We start from the raw sequence: 20,130 nt of genomic DNA, 5'->3' as shown, positions 1-20,130 counted from the left end.
TTGGGCCCCTTCTTATTAACTATCAGAGAACTTCAGACACATCACCCTGCAAGCCAGCCCCTTAGCCCATTGCTGACCCCCATCCCCACCTTTTCTCGTGCTGCACTACCTCCAGGGCCCACCAGGGGGCAGGCACTCCCAGGAACAGGACTTGGACTGGGCCAGGCTCCAGGCCCCAGAGAAGCAGGGACAGGGAGCTGAGGCCAGAGACTCTCCAGTCCAACCTTCCCTGCTGACAAATGGGGAGCCTGAGGCTGAGGTTTTTCCAGTACTGGGAGCTCAAGGTTCAGGATGCTGACTGCCGATGCTCACCTCCTGATAACACTCCATCTCTGTCCAGCAGCTGCAGGTGAGAAAGGTGCTGAGGAAAAAGATGACCACCTGTGCCATCAGGATGGGAGTGGTGATGAGCCCCGGCTGTCAGGTGTTCCCACAGACCCTCCTCTGAAACCCCTCACCTCCAGCCTCCTGACCCCAACCAAGGCTCCCACATGGAGCAGCCTAGGACCTTCAGCAGCCTTCCCCAATTTCTCCCACCCCTCTCCTGCCCTCCAGGACACCAAATCACTTCCCAGGGCAAATCCTGGGTTCAGAGGTCCCTGTACCTCCACTCCACATGTCCCTAATGTCAAGGTCCAACAGCACTGAAACACTACACTGCTGTGGCAGATGGCCTCTTTTATGGGACACCATGAGAGTCAGCGAGGCCCCAGCTCCTGGTCTGTGAGATGACAAGCTGCACAGAAACCTGTAGAATAACCAAGTTTCATCCTCCCATTTTGTGCACATCCTGTTAAGTGTCATGTGTGTGAGGCCTGGAGAAGGTCTGGAGGGACAGTGGTGCTGACTGCTACACAGGCCACCTGAGGCAGACGGTTCAAACATCAAAACAGCAGCAAATGCAAGATGCTCACGGCCTTGTGTGAAGTCAGTTGTCATAACATTTTCTCTAATATTCCCGTGAACATGCGAGACCTGGCTTTCTATTCTCCCACTAGCTATAGGGTGGGGTAGGGAGGATGGAGGTGCAGATTCTTTTGGGAGTGGGACAGTGGGATACTCTAGTGGGAAAGCCCTCAGAGGGCCCTGGGAAGTTCCCCAGATCTGAGCCTGGGGTCTGGGGTCTGGGCCTGCCTGTGCCATTTCAGGGCCTTGGGGGTAGAGAACCCTCTACACCCACTCTCACCTCAGACCAGCTCCTCCAGGATCTCCTGAATGGAGCTCTGTAAAGACAGTGCCCAGTATGCAGGCCGAAAGACATCAGGAGCTGGCTTGGGCATCACCGCAGTGAGAAGTCCTACCACAAATTCTGCTCCCAGATCAGGCACAGAAGGGCAGCCAGGGAGGAAACGAATGACACCCAGAGGGCCCAGAATTACAAATGAGTAGATGAGTTTGGTCCTCAGCACTCACCTTCTCATGTTACCAGCCATGACCTGGGATGGACATCTGATGGACCAACCAAGCTTCCAACACCTAACAACTTACTCCTGCCCAGGAAGCCCCCTGCCACCTTTTCCATACCCCAACGCACACAGAAAAAGGGACAAGAGGGTGTAGCTGCTAATGCAGGATCACAGCTGTGACCTGACCTGGACTGGCTTGCCCTGGGCTACCCTGTTACCTGAGGGTTCACCCTGCAGAGTGATTGGAGATGTTGGAGAGGAGGCCAGAGCCACTGTCTACAGTGAGTGGAGCAGCTTTCATTATCAGCTTTCCAGAACCCACAGCCTCGGAAAGTCAGGAGGTAACTGGAAAACATGCTGCTGCTCTCTCAACCGCCTCCAGTCAAGTGATCCAGAGAGGGGCCTCTCTCTAGAATTTGGGTGCCTGGTTACCAGAGTTCTAACTTCTGTTTTGTTCTGTCACCAAGGATATGAGGACACCTTTCTCAAGAGTCTATTACCTGGGCCCCTTCATTCGATCAGACCCACTGAGAGCCCCCGTGGGCTGGTGACTGCTCAGACGCCTCATTCAAGTCATCTCCATAACTGCAAACAGACACCCGACACAGCCCTCCCCATAGCTCCCTGGGAACGTAACCTGAGTTCCAGCTTCGAGCAGGTAGAGCTGAGTTCAGATCTCTTTGTTTGTCCTGTGTGCTGGTGTCACCTGTGTCTGATGCAAAAACAGAGAAGGAAGAATTACAGGAAGGGGTCGGATGGAGCATGGAATACCACTTAAAACAGGCCTGAGTCTCAGCTGTCTGCTCTTGGGGATATCACACCCCTCTGGGTCACATTTTAAGGCCTACACCTTTAAGGGTTGAAATTATGAAAATTCAGAAGGGATCATCCATGCCATAACATTTCCTGTGGTCTCCTGCTATATGTGGAATCAGACCTCGTGCCTTACATGGGCCTACATGGCGCACAGGCTCCACAGTGGCTTCCAGTAGCCCCCGCCTCTTGCTGTGCACATCTCTGTGTCACTACTAAGTAGTTAGTAACGGGCTTCTACACAACAGAATACAGCCAAGGTGGTGTATGTCACGTTCAATTTTTCACTTCCCTCTTACTTGCTTCCTTGAGTTCCCCTCTCTCTTCCTCTCCCTCTCTCCCTCCCTCCCCTTCCCCTCCCTCCCTCTTCCTCTCTTATACTTCTGGAATTGGGAGAGAAAGCACCAGTGTTTTGAGCTCCATGTAGAGAGCCTGCAGGACAGAACTGAGGGAGTGCCCAGCCAACGGACAGGCAGAAACTGACGTCTCGGTCCCAGTTGAATCCTAACAACCCATGTGTGAGTGTTGTGAGAACTGAAGAAAACAAAAAATAAAATGGCAGGTGTACTTGAAACTATATCAATGATATCAAATGCAAATGAATTACATAATCCTAACAAGAGGAATCGGAGGTCATTACCTCCAATTAAACAACAACAACCACCATGATCTAAACGTATGTTATGCACAGGAAACACTTTTTAGAATTAAAGATACAAGTGGATTAAAAGTAAACATAGGGAAGCTATGCCCTGGCCAGTGTGGCTCAGTTAGTTGGGTGTAGTCCTGCAAATCAAAAGGTTGTGAGTTCAATTCCAGGTCAGGGCACATGTCTGGGTTGCAGGTTCAGTCCCTGGTTGGGGCAGGTATGGAAGGCAACCAATCGATATTTCTCTCTCACATCAATTTTCTCTCCCTCTCTTTCTCCCTCCCTTCCCCTCTGTCTAAAAATAACTAAAAAGTAAAAGCAGGGGAAAGATACATCTATAAACAGCACCCACCTGAAAGCTGTAGAGATTATACAAACATCAGGCAAATATGCATGAAAGTGAAAAATATCAGCAGAAATATTGAGAGACATTGTAGCAAGCCAAAAGAGTCAAAGTTTATGGTCTGTATCTAAAACAAGACAGATTTCATTTTTGCAAATATTAACAAAGAAAAAATATCAAATCAAACCTAAACTTTTGCCTTAACAGACTTGAAAAGCTGTGGTACCAAACCCAAAGAATGAAAAAGGAAATAATGAAAATTAGTGCAGAAATTAACAAAAGAGGAAATTTTAAAAACATATAGAAAATCAATGTAACCAGAAATGGGTTCTATGGAAAGCAAAACAAAATTGACAGATCTTTAGTAGGTTGATCTAAAAAAAAAAGGGGGAAGATTCAAATTTAAAGAATCAGGAAGATAATGGGATATAACTACTGACATTACAGAAATAAGAGAATTATAAAGGAATTCAATAATTGTATGCAACAGTTCAGTATCTGAGATAAAATGGACAAAAGCTAAAGAGAAACAAACCACTGAAAATAATTTTAAAATAACAAAAAATCTAAATGGAACTATAAAAGCAAAGTGGTTGAATTAGTAAACAAAAGAGCACCCACAAAGTAAGCACAGGCCCAGATGGCTTCAACATAAATAGAATTCTCCAAAACTTCTAAAGGTTAGTATTGATTCTTTACAAACTCTTCAAAAAACAACAACAACAACAAAAACCCTGAATGAAGACAACCCTTCACACTTTTTCCCTAGGCCATTATTACTCTGATTCCAAAACTACCAAGTTATCACAGAAAAAAACCTAACATACCTATTCTTTTTGTAAATAAGGATCCTCAACAAATTCTAGCAAACATGATCCAGCAAAATATACAAAAAATGATACACCACGAGCAAGTGGGATTTATTCCAGGGAGGAAAGTTTGGGTTAACATCTCAAAATCCATTAACGTAATAAACCACTAGATTAAAAAAGAAAAATGGCAAGACCCTCTCAATAGACTCAAAGACAATAATTGACAAAACGCAGTACTCTTTCATAATTAACACACTCTGCATACCCAGAATGGGAGTGAATTTCCAAACCTCATTATGAGCATCTGTGGAAAACCCACAGCTACTATTATATTTAACTGTGAAAGACTGAATGCTTTTCCCTAAAGGTAAAGAACAAAGCATGTCTAACCTGTCACTGCTACTCAACAGTTGTCTGAAGATTTTAGCCAGAACCATTTTAAGGAGAGAAATATGCATGCAGATTGGTTAGAAAGATGCAAAACTATCTTTACTGCCAGGTGAGATATCTTATATAGAGAAAACTCTTAAAAGACTATTGAAATTAGTAATTGAGTTCAAAAAGTTTGTAGGCTTGGAGATCAAAATATAAAAACCAATTAAATATTTTTACATTTGCAGTGAACAGTCTGATAATAAAATTTACAAATGAAATGCATTTACAATATAATCAAAATGAATAAATCCTTAAATAAATTTAATGAGAAAAGTAGGGAGCAAATATTCTACAAACTGCAAAATATGGTTGAAATAAATTAATAATGTATAAATAAATGGGAAAAGCATCTGAATTTCATGAATCAGATGACAACACTGTCCATTCAGTGGACAGTTTCCATTATTGACATTCAGGACAATATCTTTTGTGACCCCAGCTGTAATCTTTATAGAAGTGGGAAAACTGTTCTATAAATTTATACGGAATTATGAATCAACCAGAATTACCAAACTGTTCTTGATTAAGGAAACAGAGCAATAGGACTAACATCTTGGTTCAAAACACTGTACAAACCAAAGAGAATCAAGGTAAGTCTTGTACTGACACAAAAATAAACATACAGAACTGAGGGATCTATGGAATAGATTAAGATTTGAGAAATAAACCCCTACATTTATGGTCAACTGAAATTTGATAGTGGTACCAAAATGGGAAAAGAATATTTTTTCTCATAAATCGTTGCTAAGCTAACTGAATATTCACATGCAAAAGAAATGGGTTGTACTTTGACATCACACCACCCACTCTAATAATACTCCAAATGGATCAAGGCCTAAGCACAAGGTAAAATTACAAAACACTCAGATAAAACATAGGAGAAAATTCCTGGTGTTGGATTTGGCAAAATATTGTTAGATATGACACAAAGAAAAATAATGGGGAAAAACTAGGTAATTCAGACTTCATGAAATTACTGACTTCTGTGCTTCAAAGGACACCAGCAACAAAGTGAAAACACCCTTGTGCAAAGTTGCTGGGAATACAAAACTGTGTTGCCAGTATATGTATGTCAAATCACGTTGTAATATAGATAATTTTTGGTCAATTTTACCACAATAAAGCTGTGTGGAGAAAAGTTTCCAAATGCATCCCACATTTACATAATCATTTATTGTTTTTCTTTAATAATTAATAATAAGAATCAATTATCTTTCAGATATTACATTGTTTGCATTTCAAAGTTCTCTAGGAACACAGGCAAAAACTGATTTAAATTTTCTTCTAATGTAAAATGTACACCTGAGAATGTAATGAGCACATCTCACACCCTGTGTTTAGATTGAGAAGTGTCCTTGCACCCAGGCTGGGGCTTCCAGCTCCCCACCAGTCAAGTGCTTTGTGATTCTTTCTCTTAAGAACCAAATGAGTAGAGGTCGGGCAGGGATGGGTGGGAGGCTCCAGGGCTGCAAGCATCAAAGACTAAAATGGAGCCAGACTCTTCACATTAAGTGTCTGTGTTTCTAAACAAGGGTCAGAGTTCCCTGAGTGGACTCACACAGCCTTACCGCCAAGCCCTTGACCCCTGGAGCATATAAGACCCTCTTGTTCCAGTGTGACCTGGCTTGGATCACCCTCTTCCCTGTACTAACTTGCTGTATCTGAAAACCAAATCAGGATTCCCTGTGGACAACTGTGCTCTCGCCTTCGCAAAGAGCTGGGGAGAAACAATACGAAAGCCCCAGGACTAGAAAAGATCTGTTTATGGTAGGTCGGGTACTGAACACAGGCTAAAGTGGTTTCAGAAGGTCGGGGTCCTCCCCGCAAACTGTCACTCGGGCACAAGAGGGAGCGGCCTTAGGAACTGTCCAATTAGAGGCGCCGCTGAGGCAGGTGGGTGGGGTTATGTTTAGCTCTGGCGTGGACATGTTTAGCTCTAGCGTGGACAGATCCAGCTCTGCTCTGAGTCCGGTGTCGCCTCCCCTTAACGGTCACTAGTGGCTCTGTCACAGCTTCTGTCGCATTTTGATCTGCACTGAACGCGAGGGTCGTAGGAAGGACTCAGGGACACCCAGGAAACAGAAATGGTGAGTGTGCTGCTCTGAGCCGGGGAAGACGGGCTGGTAGGAACCTGCTATGGCGGAGTCCCGGCTTCCCCCCGGTAAAGTCCGGAGTCCGCCCCTGGACTCCGCCTGTGCTCGGGGCGCCGCTTGGACTTCGGTCCCCTCCGGCTCTCAGCGAGGGTGCTGGACCGGCAGCCCGGATCCCGGGCATCCAGTCCCGTCACTGCGCGGCGACGTTGACTTCGGATCCTCTCTAGGCAGCAGTGCGTCCGCGGCCCCGCGTCTCCCCAGGTGGTGCGCTGACTACCGGGAGCGTGATCCGGGGACAGTCGTGACTCGGGCTCTGGGGCTCGTGTGGGGGAGCAGCTGAGGTCTGTAGGGTCCCCAGTCCCTTGTCCCTTCCCGGGGGGGCTCTTTCTCCTGAGTTTTCCAAATGTTTGGGAAGCAGAGTCTAAAATCCATAACCCTATTCCCACCCCATTTCTCCTAGGGGTGGCAATAAGTCCCTGAATTTCCAGTTCCTGCAGCCATCCCCTAAGCCAACTTCCTCTCTCTTATCAACTATTTGTTCAATGGGGTGCATTTCAAACAAACCCAACATTCCAATTGCTTATCTTTCTCCCTCAGAGATTTGTAATGCTTTTTAAAAGATTTCTATTTTTTCCCTAGCCGGCGTGACTCAGTTGTTTGGGCGTCCTCCCGCAAAGCGAAAGATCGCCAGTTGGATTCCCGGTCAGGGCACGTGCCTGGGTTGCGTGTTCAGTCTCCGGTAGGGGAGTGTTGGAGAGGCAATTGTTAGGTGTTTCTTATATTAATGTTTCTACCCCTCTCTTTCTCCCTCCCTTCCCCTCTCTCTAAAAATAAGTAAATGAAATTTTTAAAAATATATATTTGTAGATATTTTGCATGGGAGGAAACTAAACAAGAACCACCTGGAAGACATTTGTATGAAATCCTGGTTCCTCTCCCCCAGGAGCTTCCCTGGGCGCAGACATCCTTCGGAAGTCCTTTGGGTGGAGGTTCCTCTTTGGAAACTTTCCTGGGTGTTCTCTCCTGTCAGCACCGCCCCTACCTGGGTTTATCACTTGAAAACATTTATTAACTTATTTAGGTAAAATGTATTTAATCAACAGAGCTTGAAACAATATAAAGTAGTTCCAAACAGGTATGAAAGACATGAATTAAGGAAAAATAAAATATTCCAGTATTACTTTTTATTTTAATGTAATTCTTTTTTCACTGTCCCTGAGCATGTGTAGTTAAGTTTCACAGGAAATACAATTAACTGGCACCTTTTTAAAATATATATAGAGAGATTTAAGTTGTTCTAGCTGAACTACTAAAGACCTTTACAATTTTCTTCCTTCCTCTCTGCATAAATACTTGGTTTAAGTAATTTTGATGGATTGTTCAAACTCTAGGTTTGTGTCATTTAAAATATCAATGTTGTCTAAAGTAAATCCAGTGTGAAGCAGAGGTTTGTGGTCAGTGACTCAAGCCAAGGTTCCTTTGAGCCTGTGAAGTGCTCACCTAGAAAACAAACAAACAAAACGTCTTTCAAAATGAGTGGCAAAAGGCATTTATTTGAGATTAATAAGAATAGCTACTTGGGAAGCAGTGATACAGACACAAGCCCAAATAATGCTCCACTTAGGAGATAAAGGCAAGAGGTATTTATGAGAAAAGGAAGGGGAACAATTACATCAATAGAAGGAAGGTACTTCTATTGGTCAACATGGCATAACATAGTGTTTTAAACTTTCAGTAAGGTCGTCATCAGTCCTTGCAAACAGGTCTTTGGGACACATGATGCTTTAGGTCCAGTCAAAAGGTTATTTTGCCTTGTTTTGACACCCCAAGGTCTGAGGCATAAGACATACAAGGCAGTTCCTCTGGGATGGCAGCTCCATTTTGATGTTCCATTTATTATTATTTTTTTACAAAAGAGAAGTACTTGAAGGTGCAGTGGTTCCACCTAGGGAGCATCCCCTGGTGGTGTTTTACCTGGTCACACCCACCACGAAGGAGCCTGTGCACTGAGAAGCTGCAGCCCTGGAAAGTTGGGGCCCACGTGCACATGGGGGAGGGGGATGATACCCTTTTGTTGGTTGTAATTGTGGTCTCCTTAGGCCTAGACATTTTTAGATCTTATGTTTGAGTTTTGCATCTACAGTATAGGTACAGTCAGAGTGATTTTTGCACAGTGAGAAATTCTGTGAAGATCAGATCTTCTATCTCATGGACAAAGTGTTTATGAATTGAGGAGTTTAAGAAAAAAAATTTTTTTACATTTTATTTATTTTTAAAGGAAGGAGAAGGAAGGGGAGAGGAACATCAATGTGTCATTGCCTCTCACTCGCCCCCCACTGGGGACCTGGCTGGCAAACCAGGCATATGCCCTGACTGGGAATCAAACCAGCGACCCTTTGGTTCACAGGCCAGCACTCAATCCACTGAGCCACACCATCCAGGGCAAAGAAAATTTTTAAAAAAATGAATTGGGGGTTCATTTGAGTCAGGATCTTAAACTGAATCAGGCTTGAGAGGTTTTTTGCTTTTGTTTTTGTTTTTTTACTCAGTTGAATTTTTATTTAACACTCTTCACTCTAATACTCAACCAGTATTGTCGACAGACAGTCAAATAGCTTTATTTAATTTCACTTCCATGATATTTCTGAGAGCCTGGGAGTGCTTCCATTTCCCACAGATCCACCCTGATGGAAGCTAACATCCTATTGACCAGGCAGCTCTTCCACCAGTCGTCTGCTGCAGCTCTCTCTGCCTCTCCGTGCTCCAGCAAAGACCCAGACTCCCCTCTGCATTCCCCCAAGCACACCTAACATCAGAGGTTCAGCTTAAGGAATTTTACCACAGCCTTCCTGATAGCACCTTTTGCACCTAGAGAACTTTGACATGAAAAAGGCTATACTATTCCTAAGGTAAATGAACTCCTATTTTATGGAAGTGAGGGAAAAAAACAATTGAATACTTATTTTCAGAATATATTTATATTATTTATATTATTCAAGAATATATTTATATATTTATTTCAAGAATATTATAAATATTCTTCATATTTATAATATGAAGAAACATATCAGAGGTTATATAAATATATGTAATTCCTAGCCCATTTCAGAGCTTATTTGCAAACCTGTAATGCATTATATCTTACTCATTCCTAGCCCTGGCTGGTGTGGCTCAGTGGATTGAGTGCTGGCCTGCAAACCAGAGGGTCACCAGTTCAATTCCCAGTTGGGGCATATGCCTGGGTTGTGGGCCAAGTCCCCAGCAGGAGGTAACCCACACACTGATGTATCTCTCCCTCTTTCTCCTTCCCTTCCCCTCTGTCTAAAAATAAATGAAATCTTTTAAAAAATATCTTACTCATTCCTGAAAATATTCTCACTGTGAAATATAGTAGAGAGAAAACTGTCATGATGCTTTTTGTCCTTTTAGTTAGAGATTTATAAATTTATGGTCTGCCTTTTATTTATTTTACTTTTTATACAAATGGGATTTTTATGTTACTATTAAATATCTGAATTTTTAAAAATTATCACCCAAGGACATTTTTATCATTGCTTTTAGAGAGAGAAGAAGGGTAAGGAAAGAGAGGGGAAAAAGCAGAGAAACATTAATTGGTTGTCTCCTGTATGCACCCCAACCAAGGATCAAACCCACAACCTAGGCATGTGTCCTGACCAGGAATTGAACTGGCACCTTTAGGTTTACAGGGCAACACTCCAACAACCTGAGCCACACTGGCCAGGGCAAATGCTGGAATTTTAAACAGATTCTTGGACTGGGAGCTTATATCCATCAGCTCATTCAACTTTGGTCTGCATTTTTATGTCATTTAGTAGGGTTAAATGATGGAGTGCTTTCTTATGTAGAAAAGATAAGTTAATGATACATGGCCTGTTTAAATTATCAGTCACTTGCTGGAATGAATTGTAATGAGTCTGTCATTTTTCTTTTTCTAGTGTTTGACAGACTTCAGTTTTTTTAAAAGCCATTTTAGGTTTACAGAAAACTTGATCAGAGGGCACAGAGAGTTCATAACCCCTGTGTATCCACACTGTTTGCACTATTTTTTAAAAAATCTTGTATGACTGTGGTACATTTGTTACAATTACAGAACCAATACTGATGCAGTAAATTTCACAGTTTATGTGAGCTTGACTCTGTTATGGGATCTATCGGGTTTGGGCAAATGTACAACCACGTGTATCCATTATTTTTATGTCATATACTGTAGTTTTACTTTCCAGAAGTCTTCTCTGCTTCACCTATTTATTCATTTCTCTTTCCAGCCCTTAAATCCTTCAAACCCAGAGACTTCGTTTATTGATTCATAGTTTCATCTTTTCCAGACCGTGTCATTCTCACAGTCATACAGTGCATAGCCTTGTCACTTAGCAATGCACTTTTAAGGTTTCTTCATGTATTTTCCTATCTTAATACATCATTTTTTATCATTGAACAGTATTTCATTGCATGGATTTGCCACTGATTGTCTGCCTCATGAAAGATGTCCGGCTTACTCTAATTCATGCCAATTGTAGATAAAGGGCCTACACATATTCATGTACAGGTTTTTGTGTGAACATAAGGTTTCAGTTCATTTAGGTCTATTCCAAGGAATGTAACTGCTTTCGTTTTTAATGGAAGTTCCCATCTCCAATGTAGATATGCCCACTTTTATTCCCACCAGCAGTAAAGGAGGATTACCTGCACCTTCAATTCCATCAATTCGACCAATATCTGGTATTCTAAGTATTTGTATTTTGAATTTCAGCCATTTAATAAATGTGCAGCGATACCTCATTGTTCTTTTATTTGCATCAAGATCTCATATGTTATGTAGGAGTTGATTACTTTTGCATTTCACATGTAGATCTCTGGTGTGTTTTGAGTTAATTATTGTGAAAGGTATAAGGCTTGTTTCTACATTTGTTCTGTGAGTGTGTTTGTATGGGGATATCCATTATTTCCAGCATTATTTATTTAAAATACTTTCTTTTTCCAATGAATCATCTTTCCTCCTTTGTCAAGATCAATTGAGTATAGCTGTGAAGTCCATAGGAAAGCAATTGACTTGTGTATCCTTGATCCTTGTTGTGCTCTCTCATTATTCCAGGAGTTGTTATCTCTTGCTGTTAGTTCTTCCACTTTCTTCCTGTTACTGATTTCTAGATTAATTTCTCTGTGGCCTAAGAGCATATTTTGTATGGTTTTTGTTCTTTCAAATTTTTAAGGTATGTTTTATGTCCCAGGATGTCTTGGGTGAGTGTGTATTCTGCTATTGTTGTGTGAAGTATTCCACAGATTACAACTAAATCCAGTTGTTTTATAGAGCTGCCCAGTTCCACTCAGTCCTTCCTGATTTTCTCTGTACTGGAATTTATAATTCATGATGAGGCGGTGTTAAAGTCTCCAGCCACAGGAGTAGATGAAGACAATATTTCTCCTTGTGTTTTACTAGCTCTTGCCTTTTGTGTTTTGCACCTGTGTTGTCATGTACATACATGTAAGGAATTATTGTGCCTTCTTGGTGAAGGGACCCCTTCATCATTCTGAGATGCCCCTCTTTACTTCTCAGTTTTCTTTGGTTTGAAATCTTCATTGTCTTTAATTTACATACCTATGAGAGCTCTCCTTTAATTACTGTTGGTGTGGTTTATTTTCCTCCACTTTTTACTTTTTATCTATCTACAGCTTTATATTTAAAGTGGATTTCCTTTTCATGAGAAAAAGTGGGAAGGAGACCACTTTCTCCTCTGAGTGTTTATAGCAAAGACTTTTGAACCCTCTTCAAGAAATGCAAAGGTTCTTAGGGAGAGCTGTGTAGTACTTATATATTCTTTGGGGTATAATTCTTAAAGATCTATTACATATTAACTATAACAAAGTAAATACTACATATTTACTTTACTATTAAGTAAATTTAGAATTTACTTCCTTGAACCTCAGTTTTCCAATTTGTAAAATGGGAATAGTAGTAATAGGGTCTACCCTAGAAGGTGATTGTGAGGATTACATAATGATGGAAAGTGCTTAGCACAGCTTTCTGGCACAATGGAAAGGCTCAATAAACGAATGCCTATGTTGACAAACATGGAGAGTTGATGCTGGCTAAGGAGGGTGGCGGTGGGCTTCTTGCACTGCCAGTGCCCTCCTCTAGATGGAAGCAGAAGCCAAGGAAAGGGGCCCTGGGTTGTCCCTTACTGGCTGTGAACTTCAGGTCTCCAGTGACTCCACTGGACTTGAACCAGAACCAAAAGTATCAACAAGGTCAGACAGGAATGCTTCTTCTGGAGCTGGAGGAGCCCTTGAAGGGTCTTTCAACACAGGTAGAGAGACTGGGACCCAGAGAGAAAAACAGTAGGGTCAAGGTAAGTTAAAGTGAACTTACCTTGGAGCAAAGCAAAAGGTGTCCAGGAATGATGGAGACAGTTTCCCTTTAGAAACAAGACAACCACTCCCTCCTGCTCTCAGATCTAACATTTGAGCCTCACTCATGCAGCTGACAGAGCACGGAGGAGGCCATCTGTGATGTCACAGAGTAGAGGAACCAGGGAATGTTGGGGGCAGGGGACTGTGACTGGGCTGCAAAGCCACAGAGAAAGGAGGAAGTCTGTTGACCCCCCTCTCCGATGGCCCTTCCCTCTGTCCGTGATGCCATGCTCTCCATCATGGGGACACTGGAATAGGATGTTCTTTGGTGCTTCTTCTAAAAACATCTTGAGGATGGCTGGGCTAGGAGGAGCAAGTACAGCACTGGACACAGAAGACCTAGGCCCAAATTTTGTCTCCTATACCATCTGTGGGGTAACCTTAGCCAAATGGACTCTGCAGCTGGGTTTCTTTAAAATGGGAAGAATTACACAATTGCATGTCCTATGTAAATTTTCAGGGTTAAGTGAGATCAGGTAAACACTCACCATGGTGCCTAGCTGCAGTAAACATTAAAAAAAAGATTGTTAATATGTGAAAAAATAAAGTGACATTCTGTTCCCAATCTATCTTTAAGAAAAAATTAAAAGTGGATTTCTTTTTTTTTTTAAGATTTTATTTATTTATTTTTAGAGAGGGAATGGAGGGAGAAAGAGAGAGAGAGAGAGAAACATCAATGTGCGGTTGCTGGGGGTCATGGCCTGCAACCCAAGCATGTACCCTGACTGGGAATCGAACCTGCAACACTTTGGTTTGCAGTCCGTGCTCAATCCACTGAGCTACGCCAGCCAGGGCTAAAAGTGGATTTCTTGTAGACAGTATATAAATGTGATTTTTAAAAAATCTGACATTAACTACTGTATCTTTCAATTATGTTGAGATCATTGATGATTAAAGTGATTATTGTTACGGTTGGATTAGTATTTACCAAACCTTTTACTATTTTCTATTTGGTGCCTAGTCCTTTGTTTCTGTTTGTCTTCCATCTTTTTTCTGCCTTCTTTGGCTTTAATTAAGCATTTTACCTAATTTTTAATTTCTTTCACAGCATATCAGTCACACATTAAAAGAACTTTTTAATTTGTTGTCTTTGAGTTTTGAGTACACACTTATAACTAACCCTCGTGCTCTGTCAAGTCACACTGTACCACTTTGCTGGTTGTGCAAGTGCCTCAAACTGCACTATTTCCACTTGTCCCATCACTGTCCTTTGTCACACTGCTGTCGTTGATTTCAATTACCCATAAGCATTTTTACTAATATTACTATTACATTATTGCTAATATTATTTTAAATAAAGTACCATGTGTTACCATGTGTTACATGATAAGAAATAAAAGATGTTTTGTCCTTATTCCTTTTTTAATCCTCCATGTTTATCATGAATTTTTTAACATTTCATAGTAGATATACTAGTGACAAATTTTCTAGAGTGACTTGTTGGTAAACACTTCCTCGTGAAATTGGAGAATGAAAATTTTGTTGGTTTTTTGGAGGAAAGCACTAGTGCATCCTTTACGAGGTCTATAATTGTAAGCTAACTCACCAACCACCCATGTGGACTTCCTTGAACTTCCTTGCAGCTCTTAACTTGTTCTGCAAGGTCAACAAGGCCCAGGTACCCAATTATAGTTTGATGGTAAAGAGCTTTCCCGGCCTGTTATCTCACTGTGTGTTCTCAAATTTGGCTGGAAGTAGCCCTGAGCACATGAGTACTGGGATTTTGTAGTCTTGTCATGCCTTCTTCCTTGTGTCTGAACTGTAAGTTCTAAATAACTTTCCAATTTCATTAAATTGGACAGAGAGAGAAAGAAAGAACTCAGTCTGTGATAAATAAAACACAAGTTAAAAGTGATCAGTCTCCACAAGCATATTTGGGGCATATTGCCTAATTACTGGTAAAGGCCTGGAGAATTTTAGGATGACCATTGTCAGCTGGCTTTGTTCAAAGTTGATTTCTATGAGTCCCGTGGACCCACGTGTTTGGTGATGGGGTGAGAAGAAAAGCTTCCAATTCTTCACTATATTTTATTCATTAAAACTTAATACAGATTTTACCCTCTGCCTCCTGGAGGGCTGTAAATGGTGGGTAATAAGGAAGAAAATGAAAAATTTTTTTCATGAGGAATTGATGGTCTTAAAAAGATACATTTTTAAAAATATTTTCTTTATTTATTTGTAGAGAGAGGGAAAGGGAGGGAGAAAGAGAGGAAGAGAAACACAATGTGTGAGAGATACATCAGTCAGTTTCTTCTCACATGCCCCAACTGGGGACCTGGCCCACATCCCAGGCATGTGCCCTGCCTGGGAATTGAACTGGAGATCTTTCGGTTCACAGGCCAGTACTCAATCTACTGAGCCACACCAGCCAGAGCTATATGTTTTTTATCTGTATATCATTTCAGTTATTTTCCTACATGCTCAGAACCATGACACTGAAGATACATAAGATGTAAAGTGATTCCAGTAAAAATGTGTAATTTCCACGTGTTAATGATGGTATTAAATTTATGAGAAAAACTGTGAACAGAGAATAAGTTTTTGATGATCATGTCATAGATGAGAGGTTTGGAGACGAGAGGATCATACATAACCTTCCTATAAATGGAGTCAAGGCATCCAATCCTGTCAGTCTCACACATCCTACTCTACATGTATTTGGGATGTTTCAGGATTCAGTAGCTTTTGAGGATGTGGCTGTGAACTTCAGTCTGGAGGAGTGGGCCTTACTGCAGCCTGCACAGAAGAAGCTCTACAGAGATGTGATGAGGGAAACCTTTAGGAACCTGGCCTCCATAGGTAAGGATGAGGACATTCCTTCAATTTTCAACAGAAAACATGTGTTTCTTGTTCACCGACATTGTTCCATGTTGTGGAATGTGGGAAGGGTGGACACTGGTAAATAAACTGGGTGTGGTAATAGCTCATCATAGATCTAGAAGCTAATAATTTTTTTCATAATTCTAATGCTTTGGAATCATTTTTCTGCTTCTGAATTTTAGGGGGGAGATGGAAAGATCCTGACATTGAAGATCAATACAAAAAGCAGGGGAAAAAACTAAGGTGAGCTGCACAATAGAAATAGTATCTCATGTGAGAATTCTCATTTGATATGAAACTTTTTTAAAAAACAAACAAAATTAATAAACCCTGCTTAACATGTCTTTCTTAGAAAATTTTTACTAAAAATGCTTTCTTAAAATGTAACATACATGTTCAGTGTTTGCAAACTTGTTCACTTGGAAACAGTATTAATAAACCCCGTGTATGAATATCACAGTTTGATAATAGCATGGGTGAAGTCTTCCTGGGAAGCATTCAGTACATTTAATTTCAGACAATTTAGACAAGACAGAATACTTACACTTTTCCTACCAATCATAGTAAATATGATGAATATAAAATCATTAATAAGGAATCACTAATAATATGCTTCTTGATTTTTATAGAAGTCATATGGTAGAGAAACTCTGTGAAAGTAAAGAGGACAGTCAATGTGAAGAAAACTTCAACCTTATTTCAAATTTCAGTCTGAAGAAGAAACCTACTGGAGCAAAATTATATGAGCTCAGTTCATGTGGAGAAGCCTTTGTGTATCATTCATCTCTTGATAGACTCATTAGATGTCACTCTGAACAATATGAGCATCTGAAATATGGAAAGAAGCCATATAAATGCAAGGTGTGTGAGAAAGCATTTAGTTATCTGCAGTGCTTCAAACAACATGAAAGAAATCACAATAGAGAGAGAACCTATAAATGTAAGGAATGTGGAAAAGTCTTCAGTTGTTCAAGTTCACTTCGATTACATGAAAGAACGCATGATGGAGAGCAACCCTATGATTGTAAACAGTGTGGGAAAGCCTTCAGTACTTCTAGTTCTCTTCGAATGCATGAAGTAACTCACAGTGTACAGAAACCCTATGAATGTAAGGAATGTAGAAAAGCCTTCAAATATTATCAAAGTTTTCAAACACATAAACGAAATCACACTGGAGAGAAACCCCATGAATGTAAAAAATGTAGTAAAGCATTTAGTTGTGTCAGTTATCTTCGAAAGCATGAAAGAACTCACATTGTAGAAAAACCCTATGAATGTAAAATATGTCATAAAGCATTCAGGTATCCCAGTTATCTTCAAGTACATGAAAGAACTCACACTGAAGAGAAACCCTATGAATGTAAAATATGTAGTAAAGCATTCAGCTGTCTCAGTTACCTTCGAAAACATAAAAGAACTCATACTGGAGAGAAACCCTATGAATGTAAGGAATGTGGAAAAGCCTTCAGATGTTATCAAAGTCTTCAAACACATGAAAGAAGTCACACTGGAGAGAAACCCTATCAATGTAAAATATGTATTAAAGCATTCAGGTGTCTCAGTGATCTTCGAAGACATGAAAGAACTCACACTGCAGAGAAACCCTATGAATGTAAAATATGTAGTAAAGCATTTAGATGCCCTAGTTATCTTCAAATACATGAAAGAAATCACACAGGAGAGAAACCCTATGAATGTAAAACATGTAGTAAGACATTCAGGTATCCTAGTTATCTTCAAATACATGAAAGAACTCACACTACAGAGAAACCCTACGAATGTAAAATATGTAGTAAAACATTTAGATGTCCCAGTTATCTTCGAACACACGAAAGAACTCACACTGGAGAGAAACCCTATGTGTGTAAAATATGTAGTAAAGCGTTCAGGTATCTCAGTTACCTTCTAATCCATGAAAGAACTCACACCGGAGAGAAACCCTATGAATGTAAGCAGTGTGGAAAAGCCTTCAGTTATCACACAAACTTCCGAAGACACCTGACAATGCACACTGGAGAGAAACCATATACAAGTGTAGACTGTGGGAGAGGCTTCAGTTTTTCCCGTTCCTTTCAAACACATGAAAGGGATCACTGGATAAAACCTCTTGAATGTAAACAGCTTGGCAAAGACTTGAATTGGCCCTCATCCTTACATGTGAAAACTCCCATGGAGGAGAAATAAAACATATAAGGAAAATGAGAATGCTTAACAGAAATTAATCCAGCAAACTTTCAACATGAAAAAGTTCTTTTTGAAGTTGTAAATACATTGTTTTTATTAAACCTCTTAAAGTGCATTACTGGACCTTGGATTTCTACTAATTACCTTCAGAAATGAATATTCAGGTGAGATAATTCTGAGAGTTGTCTTTCAACAATAAGTACATAAAATTAATAGTGCTTTTTTCTTAAAACGTTTAATATTTTTCTCCATTTTGAAACCTGTTAAATCCATAGGATTTAAAATGTGTTTCTTATACGCATTTAGGTTACTTTTTTTAATAATGTTTCATTGTTCTGTGTTAAGGGGTCATTTTAAAAAGAAGTTTAGTAGTTCGATTTTCTTAGTGGCCTTGTACCAACCCTTTATATTCCTAGCTTATTTCTCTATCTCTCTCTTTATATATATAAATTCACTGAAGCTTACACTCACCCACACCACACTGTTCAGCAGTTTTTAACCAAATATGGCATGACTCCCATGGCCCATCCTCCTTATTCACCCAATCTTACCCCTGGTGACTTTTTTTTGTTTGTTTCCCTGGATGAAGAAAGTCCTCAAAGGGAAACGTTTGCTGATGTGGAAGAGGTGAAAAAAAAATGGCAGCTCTAAAAGGCATCAAAATCAACTAATTCAAAAACTGTTTTGAGCAGTGGAAAAAAGATCTCAAAAGGTGTATTGCGTCAATGGAGAGGACTTTGAAGGTGACTGGAGTTTAAACATCAGAATAAGTACACAATTTTTTATAAAAAAATTCCAGGTTTTTGGGGTCCCCTTTGTATTCTGCCTTTTCCTCTGACAAAGCTCCTTTTTGAGGGTGATGGGTATAAGAGGGTTTTTTTTTCCATTTTTATACTGATGAATATTTAGAATAAATTTTAAATATGGCAATTTTATTAAATTCTCGTGTGAATATTCTTTTTACATTTTTCCTTTGCTTTTTGTTTTTCCTTCTGACTGTTGTTTGGTGAATTCACTTTGATTTAAGAAGAGGGATCTGTAATAGGGCAACAAAATCTTAGGTTGGAAGTGTAGGTAATGTTAGGAACTTGGTTTTCCAGAATCCATCTCCTTTATGGTTTTATGTTAGAATTCATTAATAGCCTCACTTGCATTAAATTTGGAAAGCAAGACAAAAAAGGGCATTAGTCAGATTTTAGAGCCACCATTTGGACAGATAGGTACATAGGCGCTTCAAGGACTCCATCTTCCAGCCCATTTTTTTGGATTCTTTGATTGTTGATCAAGACTATCATCAAAACCTTCACCAACTGTCCGATATCCATTTTCTGAGAGGTGTAGCTTTCTACCGATATCTTCAGAACATCCACTTCAAAGATCCCTCAGTTTGGATTTTTCTGTAAGCCCTCTTATGTCCACCAGAAAACTGAGTCAGACTTCCTACTCCTGTCTGTAAGATCTAATCCGTATAGGAAACACCTTATGCTATGAACAGTGCTGTCCAGTGGACTTTCCTGACTCACCATGACGTTTACAGTGTTGCCGCCTCTGCTGCGTGTGCAGTGGCTGCCTCGACCCGCCCCTCCATGTGAGATCCAGCACCTCCCTCCTGTGGGGAGGCTGTGCGTGTTTCCTCTTCCTTGTAGCTGCGTGTAATCCCTCAGTGTGTTTTCAGTTATGTTTGATTGTATGTGACCAAAACTATGTGCACTTTTTGTTAAATGAACACTTCTGTAGGTTTTTAATAAAAATACTAACTTTTCTCAGCCATGTGCTAGTAAATGTTTTGTTCTTCATTTCCTGAAAGGATATGTTAAAATGTCTCATTATAATTAGGGATTTCCAAGTAAATTTTGTAATTTTCTGCAATTAATCATTATATATTATTAGTCAGTTTTATCATCTATTTTCAAATACAGGCAAATTTTCCTCAGGCATATTTTGTTTTATTTTTTGATAGTTGCAGTTTTTATTGTGACACTAATTTTCATTCACTCTTAATACTGAAACCTTAAGTCATGGGTTTTTGGTGCCAGTGACCTGCAGGTGGAGCAGAACGGTGCCTGTAGTTGAAGATGGAGTGCAATGAATTCCAATGATAACAAGCCACACGGTGGCTCTACTGTGGGGTGCAGCATAAAAGGCT

At 40.4% G+C, this 20,130-nt stretch overlaps 1 protein-coding gene across 2 annotated transcripts; it reads left to right on the top strand.

The window, feature by feature from the left end:
• Positions 1-6,371: 6,371 nt before the first annotated feature.
• Positions 6,372-19,747, top strand: LOC123828367 (zinc finger protein 709-like). Of its 2 annotated transcripts, XM_045853262.1 has the most exons (5): positions 6,372-6,545; positions 9,229-9,460; positions 15,653-15,779; positions 15,983-16,043; positions 16,430-19,747. In XM_045853262.1, exons 3-5 carry the CDS (start codon positions 15,746-15,748, stop codon positions 17,982-17,984), a joined length of 1,650 nt encoding a protein of 549 aa, XP_045709218.1. In that variant the 5' UTR covers positions 6,372-6,545; positions 9,229-9,460; positions 15,653-15,745; the 3' UTR covers positions 17,985-19,747. The 2 variants fall into 2 exon arrangements, with proteins under 2 accessions (XP_045709218.1, XP_045709217.1); XM_045853261.1 differs by lacking the exon at positions 9,229-9,460.
• Positions 19,748-20,130: the final 383 nt, after the last annotated feature.

Source organism: Phyllostomus hastatus, unplaced genomic scaffold (assembly GCF_019186645.2).
Source record: "Phyllostomus hastatus isolate PE091 unplaced genomic scaffold, TTU_PhHast_1.1 phas_contig_98, whole genome shotgun sequence".
Classification (NCBI taxonomy): Eukaryota; Metazoa; Chordata; class Mammalia; order Chiroptera; family Phyllostomidae; genus Phyllostomus; species Phyllostomus hastatus.
The sequence above is the reverse complement of the archived record's forward strand: the minus strand, read 5'-3'. Positions and strand labels throughout refer to the sequence as shown.

Bases quoted from the DNA above. Each gene is read 5' to 3' on its own strand.
- LOC123828367 (XM_045853261.1), top strand. The intron at 15,780-15,982 runs GTAAGGATGAGG...TCTGAATTTTAG, and splicing joins TAGGAACCTGGCCTCCATAG to GGGGGAGATGGAAAGATCCT. The intron at 16,044-16,429 runs GTGAGCTGCACA...TGATTTTTATAG, and splicing joins AAGCAGGGGAAAAAACTAAG to AAGTCATATGGTAGAGAAAC.